Source organism: Carlito syrichta, unplaced genomic scaffold, assembly GCF_000164805.1.
Source record: "Carlito syrichta isolate Samal-C Ts95f unplaced genomic scaffold, Tarsius_syrichta-2.0.1 Scaffold313872, whole genome shotgun sequence".
NCBI lineage: Eukaryota > Metazoa > Chordata > Mammalia > Primates > Tarsiidae > Carlito > Carlito syrichta.
This window is the reverse complement of record NW_007257968.1, coordinates 231039-240224: the sequence shown is the minus strand read 5'-3', so window position 1 is coordinate 240224 and position 9186 is coordinate 231039. Positions and strand designations below refer to the sequence as shown.

The window sequence follows — 9186 nt, the reverse complement described above, 5'->3', positions numbered from 1 at the left end:
GGGCTCAGGCAATCCACTCACCTCAGCCTCCCAAAGGCACGGGATTACAGGCTGAGCCACTGAGCCTGGCCCAAATTAATGATTAAAAAAATCTAGGTATTCAGTAAACAGATGTTCACTTGGCAGTCAAAAGTACTGATTAATAACTTATGAAGAACTTGTGTATGGAATACTGACTAAACAAGGTGACAGCTTATTTTTTTAATTGAGCAGCCTCTGAACCAGAGTAGGTTCAGAGAGACTCCCACTAAACATTTTTTAGGACTAGATACAGCCTCTGACCCTTCTTACAAGGTGGGAGTTTTCCCTGAGTATTCAGTATCATCACAGGAATATAGGACTGCTGCATTTTTCCACCTACAGCCATTGGAGAATACTGATCCACAGTCTGTTTAACAATCTGTGGATTCTGGTTCTAGTGCAAGATGGTGGCTGATGAACAGATTCTCACCACTTGCTCTTTAGAGTTGCTAAGGCTTTTTCTACACAGGGAAGTAAGAGATGGGGACAGGACACCAATTTTTATTAAATGCCATCCATGTACAGGGACTGTACATGAGTGATCTTTTTTTTGAGTTGGAGTCTCCTTCTGTCACCCAGGTTGGAATGTAGTGGCATGCTCATGGCTACTGCAGCCTGCACCTGCTGGGCTCAGGTGATCCTTCCACCTCAGTCTTCCAAGTAGCTGGAACTACAGATATGCACCACCACACCTGGCTAATTTTTTGATTTATTGTAGAGATGAGGTCTCACCAAGTTGCCCAGGCTGGTCTTGAACTCCTGGGCTCAGATAATTCTCCCACCTCAGAGTCCCAAAGTGCTGGAATTACAGGTGTGAGTCACCACATCCAGCTGATTGGTTTTAATCCTTACAGCAGCAGTTCTCAGCCCTGGCTGCACACTGGAGTCATCTGGAAGTTAAAAAATAAAACCCAGCCAAGTGTGGTGGTTCACACCTATAATCCCAGCCTTTGGGAGGCCGAGGTGAGAGAATTGCCTGAGCCCACGGGTTCGAGACCAACCTAGACCACTTAGCGAGACCTCATCTCTACAACAAATCAAAAAAATTAGCCGGGCATGATGGCGCATAGCCGTAGTTCCAGCTACCTGGAAGGCTGAGGCAGAAGAATCGCTGGAGCCCAGCAGGTCGAGGTTGCAGTGACTGTGAGTGTGTTACTGGACTCCAGCCTGGACGATGGAGTGAGACTCCAACTCAACCCCCCCCCCAAAAACTAAAGCCAAGGCCACAGAACCCTTTTAATCAGAGTCCGTGGAGGCAGGTCCCAGGCATCATAATTTTTAAAAGCTGAGAACCACTACCATCAACCTCTACTTACAAATGAGGAAAGGGAGGGCTTGGTGGTTAGTGCTGAATTAGACCAACTCAGATTCTGCAGTCCCTCTCCATTCTGGTACCCCTGAGTCAGGCTCTTTGAGAACAACAACTGGTTATCAGGCTCTAGAAGGAGTTTCTTTCTTTCTTTCTTTCTTTTGAGTTGGAGTCTCACTCTGTCACCCAGACTGGAGTGCAGTGGCTGCTCCCGGCCACCACAGCCTCGACCTGCTGGGCTCCAGCGATCCTTCCGTCTCAACCTTCCAAGTAGCCAGAACTACAGGTGCGCGCTACCACGCCCGGCTCATTTTTGATTTATTGTAGAGATGAGGGCTCGCCGAGTTGCCCAGGCGGGTCTCGAACCCGCGGGCTCAGGCAATCCACTCACCTCAGCCTCCCAAAGGTGCGGGATTACAGGCTAAGCCACCGAGCCTGGCTCAAGAGGGAGTTTCTTATTAAGCTGAGTGTGCTCAACAAGGTGAGTTAAGATCTTGATTCTTGATTCAACTCACTTAGTGGAGTTAGGTGAATGACTTTACCTCTTGTGTTCCTGTTTCAAATTGGGATAATCAAGCTGTCACAGAGCTGCTCCCAGAGCTGTCTGGGAAGAAACCATGAAGTGAAAGTCCCTTGGAAATATTAATGATCAAGGAAAGCCTGTCCTTACAGCTGAGTAGTTAAGGACCACTGTCACCTAACTACTAATTTCAGGGCTGCCAAGGACACAAGTCTTGCTGTGACTTCTGATACCAGTGTCATATTTTTGCCTCACTTTATCAGACTGGGAAGCAGTTGCTAAGAATGGGGTCACCCATCAGGAGTGAGTGACAGAGGGGTGCAGCCACGGTCTCTGGGATCATTATGGCCCAGTGGAAATGTTGTCCCTTTGGCAGTAAGCCAGGACCTTACCATGAGAGCCCCACTTTTTCTGACCTGGGGACCACAGTGTTCTCAGGTTCTGGCCCCACACATGGGCGAAAGAGTGAATGGATACCTACTCTAATGCCTGTTTATATAGACATATATATTTACTGTATAAGGGCTAAGTATACAGTATATCCATTTTACATGAGTATATAATATATAATGATGTGTTAATTTGCATATATATTAGCACATATAAATAGAATCCTTCTTTGGGTATGATATAAAAACCTGGAGGACATTCGCCCAGCATGGTGGGGGTTGTCTGTCCCCAGGATTCGTTTCTCCAGGTCTGCATGTGTCCTAGGAATGAAGCCCTTTTATGAAAGACCCTGCATCTCTGATGCTTGACCTAAGAGAGAGGCAGGGGGTAAGGAACACTGGGGCAGTGGAGACAGCTAACCCAAGAATATGATCTTGGAAGTGACTAGGCATTCTTTCCTGACGCGTGGTGGTGTTGGATAGATGAGATGTCATCGTGCCCACACGCCTTGGATGTGTTCACGGAATGACAAGTAGATTCTGATCATTTTGTTTTGGGGCCATCTGAAGTCACAGGATCTCTAGGCTCTTCACCCATCCCACAAGCTGCTTGGCCCATGGCTTAGGACAAACAGGCTTGAGTGCTGGGTGCCCAGGGGAACTGCACCACTGGGTCACGGCAACCATGAATCCCTGTGCTAGGGTAAGAAACACTCTATGGGGTACGAAGCACTGTATGGGGTTGTTTCCTTCAGGGCAAGAAGGGGACCTAAGCCCACCCAGACCCAAGCATGGAGGTGACTGCAGGAGCTTTTCTGCTGGGGTTTGTTCTGCGGGATGCAAGATTGGCTCCCTCAGAGACTCCCCACCAGAAGCAGAAGGGTGTGACTGGTTGTATTTGATGCTTGCCCAAGCTCAACATTTCTTTGAAGTCTCAAGTTTTAGCTCTAAAATCCAAGCAACACTTTGCATTCTACTCATAAAAGAATCATTGGCTTGATAGAAAACGAACTACCTAGCAGCTTAATTTAATTCCTTGACTGTTTTCTCCTAGATTGTCATGTAGATTAGTCATTCTAAAAAGATTAGCCATGTTTGCCCTGTGGCTTCTGTCCCCATGTGTCATTGTGCACCTCTTCTTCCCAGCCTGAAAAGCCTGAGCCTCAGCTGGCCTTGGTCACCTCCCCTTCCAGGGGCCACTTCTGGGGATGAAGGAGTCCATCCCACACCCCTGCCCTTACCCCCCACAGCCAATGGGGGGCTTACCTATGTTGCAGTGCTCGCCAGTGTAGCCAGGGGGGCACAGGCATATGACGTGTCCCTCCGTCTCCTGGCAGGTCCCAGCACCACAGGGCTCCTCAGCACAGGACCTGGCAGGGGCTGCAACCCCAGGGGAGAGGTTGAGCATCGGGATCACAGCCACCTGGTAGCAGCATAGCCTCTGAGACTGTGCAGTTGGGGCCCAAGGCTTCTGCAGTCCACGAGGCTGGCTTTGGGTCGTTATGTTTCTGGGGACCCTGTCCTTTCTGGGCACCTGGCCCCCAGCATCTAGGGGGGGCGGGGTCTCTGATTATGCAAGCTCTCTCTGCACAAAGGGAGGTGGAAGGGACCCAAACCAAAAATAAAGGAAAATCTGCTACCATTGCCCACTGCCCACTGCCCAGGAATATGTCGAGGTGAGGCCATCATGATGATACAGAATTCTCTTCTCATTGGGATGGGGGTGGGGACGCAGTGTCTAAAGTCAGATAGGCAAAGTGACACTTCACAGGTCCTTAAGTTGTGCAGGTTTTAACCCGGCACAACATAAACCTTTGGACATAAATGTCATTGGCAGATTTACTCTTTACATACCGGGGCAGGGTGCAGGAGCAGAATTTCTAGTATCATCTGACTAAATAATCATCCTTTTCTCTCCCTGTGCCAAATACAGATAGTTGAATTTATGAATAAAAACTCATGTGATATAATTCCACTGTAACAGTAACCACTTAATCTTTCTAAGTGTACACTTTGTGCAAAGTAAGATGCTTGGGGCTTGCTTTATCTACATTTATATTCTGTTTGATCTTCCCTGGTACTATTTCCAATTTACAGATGAGGCTCAGAGAGGTTAAGAATCTTGCCTGAGGTGGAGCCGTGCCTGGAACCTTAGGGCTGCACTGTCTCCTGCTCTGTGGCAGTAGTTTACTGTCCGAACTACCCAACGCATTGCAAGGAAAGAAAATCCTAACCATACCTGCAACGGTGGACTCTGATTCACCTGTCCCTTCTGGAGAAGTTGGGACGGACGCGTCAGTAGGGGAGGTGGCTGTTTCGGCTGTTTGGGTCTCTTCTCCTGAGGACAGGAGGCTTGAGGACTCGATTTCTAGATGCGCCTCTGCGGGGCGCTGGGTCTGCGGGGTCCACTCGGACTCTGGGACGCTGGTGCTGATGACAACATCCAGCCCTGAGGTGTGACCAGACAGATCTCCGCTGATTTCAGTCCTGTCTCCAGAAGCCACGGGTGTGGCCGAAGGCAGGCCTGATACCTCTGTGCCCACGGCATAAGGGGTGGTCAATTCTCTACTTAATTCTGGGGCAGCTGACCCCTCGCCAGGGCCTTCCTGCAGAGTCAAAGTGCTGCTGCTCTCCCCCAGGCCCGAACCTCTCTCGAGATCAGTTTCGTGGAATGCAGAGGTGGTTTCACTCAGATCAGGGGACCCAGAAACTTCTCCGCTGGCCTCAGGGGCAGCAGAGGCCCCCATGCCAGCCTCAGGATAGGCAGACGTCTGGCTGCTGGATTCTGGAACTGGTGACTCATCTACCCTGAACCTGGGGAGTGTTGGCGTAGCTCCACTAATGTCCCCAGATGCAGAGGCTTCTCCACTGGACTCAAAAAGCGGGTGTGTGTGTGTCACGGGGGGTCTTCGGCCGAGTTCCTGAGAAACAGTTGGTTCAGTAACGCCCTCCACAAACTCAGATGTGATTAAAGTCACTTCTGGAAGTCCCGAGGCTTCTCCACTGGTGCCCACGGTTGCAGAAGATTCTCCACTGACATCAGGGGTGCTGGCAAAGTCCCCGCTAACATAAGGAGTACTTGGTGGCTCCCCACTGGGCTCTACCAGCCCAGACTGCAGACCATTTAGGTCCAATAATCCAGAATGGTCCCCAGATATGTCCGGGGCTCCAGAATGGGCACCACTGAATTCCAAAACGCCTGAAGGCCCTTCCCCTGCTTCTTGGGCTGTTGGAGGCTGGGTTACAGATTCCACCAAAGTTCTGTCTACAAGAGAGACAGTGGGGAAACCAGATGGAAGTCCACTGCCCTCATATGCTCCTGAGGGCAGGCTGCTCCCAATCTCAGCCCCAGAGGATTCTCCACTGACCTCAGCTACTCCACTTGGTAGGCCACTGAATTCTGGGGCCCCGGATATAAATCCACTGGCATCAGTTGTTCCAGAAGATTGTCCACTGATGTCCACGGTCCCAGATGTGCCTGACAGACCTGCCTCTCCAGAAGGGAGGCCACTGAGTTCCACAGACCCTAAGCCTTCCTCTTCTGTAAACGTAGTAGGGGTCACTTTGACCAAACTGGTGTCCACAAATGTAATGCCAGAAGAGTCACCGCTGCCACTTGTGGCACCAGAAACCAGGTCAGGGATTCCAGATGTTGCCCCGCTAAACCCTGGCCACCCTGATGGCTGTCCGCTGAGATCAGGGACCCCGGATGTTTCTCCACTCAAGTCAGTCATGCCAAATGGTTGACCACTGCCATAAAGGACTCCAGATGCTTCTCCACTGACATCTGGTTGTCCAGAGGGTAGCCCGCTATGCTCAGTCACTCCAGATGTTTCCCCACTGATGTCAGGAAACCCTGATGGCTGCCCACTGACTTCAAAAATACCAGATGTACCCCCACTGATGTCAGGAAACCCTGATGGCTGTCCACTGACATCAAAACGTCCAGATGTTTCCCCACTGATATCAGGAGACCCAGATGCTTGACCACTGAGTTCAACTCCTGAAAGGAGTCCACTAGCACTCCCACTGATGTCCAACTCGTTGAAGGGAAGCCCAGATATTTCTCCCGCACCACTGATGCCAATAGTTCCCCTCCCTTCCAGTTCACTTGCGGTGGAGGCTGTGACTACTTCCACCAATGTAGTATCCACGAGGGAGACAGTTGGGAATCCAGATGGAAGCCCACTAAAATCAGGCAGGCCAGAGGCTGAACCACTCCCAAGGTCCATCCCAGGATGCTCACCACTAAATCCAGAGGAAAGGCCACTTGTTTCTGGAGCTTGCCCACTTCCTAGAGTTCCAGAGGGCAGTATGCCAAGGTCCAAGTCTCCAGAAGCCGAACCCACCAAGTCTTCTTTTCCACTGAGATCCTCAGCTCCAGAAGCTGAGGTTTCGAGATCCTCCCTTCCAGAAGGAAGTCCATTGAGGTCAGTCCCTACTCCAGAAGCGGAGGTCTCTAGACTTTCTCCTCCGGAAGGAAGCCTGCTGAGGTCCTCTACTCCAGAGGCAGAAGTCTCCACAACTTCTCCAGAAGGAAGTCCACTGAGGTCCTCTACACCAGAGGCAGAGGTCTCTGGAACTTCTCCTCCAGAAGGAAGCCTGCTGAGGTCCTCTACTCCAGAGGCAGAAGTCTCTACAACTTCTCCGGAAGGAAGTCCACTGAGGTCCCCTACTCCAGAGGCAGAGGTCTCTGGAACTTCTCCAGAAGGAAGCCTGCTGAGGTCCTCTTCTCCAGAGGCAGAAGTCTCTAGAACTTCTCCAGAAGGAAGTCCACTGAGGTCCCCTACACCAGAGGTAGAGGTCTCTGGAACTTCTCCTCCAGAAGGAAGCCTGCTGAGGTCCTCTACTCCAGAGGCAGAAGTCTCTGGAACTTCTCCAGAAGGAAGTCCACTGAGGTCCCCTACTCCAGAGGCAGAAGTCTCTGGAACTTCCCCTCCAGAAGGAAGCCTGCTGATGTCCTCTACTCCAGAGGCAGAAGTCTCTGGAACTTCTCCAGAAGGAAGTCCACTGAGGTCCCCTACTCCAGAGGCAGAAGTCTCTGGAACTTCCCCTCCAGAAGGAAGCCTGCTGATGTCCTCTACTCCAGCGGTGGAAGTCTCTGGAACTTCTTCTCCTGAAGGAAGCCCACTGATGTCCTCTACTCCAGAGGTGGAAGTCTCTGGAACTTCTCCAGTAGGAAGCCCGCTGATTTCTCCTACTCCAGAAGCAGAAGTCTCTAGACCTTCTCTTCCAGAAGGAAGTCCACTGAGGTCCCCGACTCCAGAGGCAGAGCCCTCTAGGCCATCACCTCCAGAGGGCAGTCTGCTAACATCAGGAGTGCTGGACCAATCAATTCTCTCCTCATCCCCTGAGGCCAGTCCACTTTCCACAGGCAGGCCTGAGCCCACTGTGGAGGGAAGACCACTGGAGTCAAGGTCTCCTCCACTTGCCCTGCCTCCTGAGGGCTGCCCACTGAAGTCAAAGTGTCCTGAAGCTTCTCCACTGCCTGTGAAGTCACCACTGATGTCAGGGACCCCAGATGCCTGCCCAGAGCCTGGCAGCTCAGTCCTGCTGGGCACTGGGGGTGAAGCTGTGTATGGCTCCTCTGAAGCTGATGGCTCCCCTGAAGGAAATGTCTCCTCTGAGGGCGATGGCTTCTCCGAGGGCGACGGCCCTTCCCAGGGGAATGATTCTTCTGAGGGCGATGGCTTCTCTGAGGGTGATGGCTCCTCTGAAGGGAACGGCTCCTCTGAGGCAGAGGGCACTTCAGTTGTAGAAGGGCCTTCTGTGCTTTCCTCTGCTGCTGTGCCAGTGGGAGGCCATGTAGGAGGGATCCCTGGAGGAAAGAAGGAGGAAGGACAGGTGTGGGCTTATTAACTTTGCTCCCGTTTAAGTTCATACATAGAAGCTGAACTCTTCTTCATACAGTAAAAACTTTTCTCTCAAGAGATCATAGATGTGCCCAGATACTTCCTAAGGAAACCATGTGCTTGGAAAAGAAGAAAGAAAGGAAGAGAGAGAGGAAGGGAGGCGACCAGGGAGCTCCCCCCGACTACCCTCAGCACCACAGGCTATGCAGCCTGTACTCTGTGAGACTCTAGGGGGAGACATCCACATAACCCACTGCCTGTGGGGGCCTGACCACCCCTGAAGACAGTCAATGTCATCCTTCAAGTACTTCCACATCTTCTCATGTCTCTAATTCCATGGTTTTCCAAGTGTGAGCCCTGGGCTAGCAGGACCAGCTTCACCTGGGAGAGTAATAGAGAAGCAAATTCCCATCCTCTCCATCCCCAGCCCTGGTGGTTCAGAAATGGAAGCCCTCCACAATGCTGAACCATTCATCCCAATCCATCCCTGGAGGCAAGGAGGGCCAGGTGCTGTTTATACATTAACTTTTTTTTTTTTCCGTTCTGAGAGTCTTATTAGAGAGGATTCGAAAAATAGAGAAAAGAAAAAAGAAAACCCCACCATTCTAAATATTCAAAATGACATTCTTTCCTTTTGCTATTGTTTCTTATTTAAAAGGTAGCTTCGCTGGGCTTTAGCCTTGCAAGTACTTTGGGGCCTGTTTCCCAGATGCAGTGCTGGGTCCCCCTAACAGGTCCACGATTCAGTCCTGCTTGGAAGAGAATCCTGGGAGTGGGGGGGAGAGGCAGGGCATGAAGAATAGCGGTCGTGGCAGCCTGATGAATTCAGGCGAGACCCAAAAAAAGACTCCTTTTATTTTGATAGTCATGTGTTTTAATGTATTTACAGAAACACATCGGGATGACCACTGAAAGCCATCATGTAACATTTCTCTTTTTTTAAAAAAAATTATTTATTTATTTTGAGTTGAAGTCTCCCAGGCTGGAGGGCAGTGGCATGTTCATGGCCACCCCAGTGTCAACCTGCTGGGCTCTGGTGATCCTTCTGCCTCAGCCTTCCAAGTAGCTGGAACTACAGGTGCATGCTACCGTGCC

At 50.9% G+C, this 9186-nt stretch overlaps 1 protein-coding gene across 1 annotated transcript in view; it reads right to left on the bottom strand.

Annotated features, from left to right (window-relative positions):
* Positions 1 to 9186, bottom strand: part of ACAN (aggrecan) — a 72515-nt gene that overhangs the window by 13453 nt on the left and 49876 nt on the right. The window contains exons 12-14 of the mRNA XM_008070609.2: positions 6191 to 8057; positions 4479 to 6130; positions 3506 to 3619 (exon numbers count right to left, since the gene is read on the bottom strand). Coding sequence (XP_008068800.1) covers positions 3506 to 3619; positions 4479 to 6130; positions 6191 to 8057 — 3633 coding nt within the window. The remainder of the gene's footprint in view (positions 1 to 3505; positions 3620 to 4478; positions 6131 to 6190; positions 8058 to 9186) is intronic.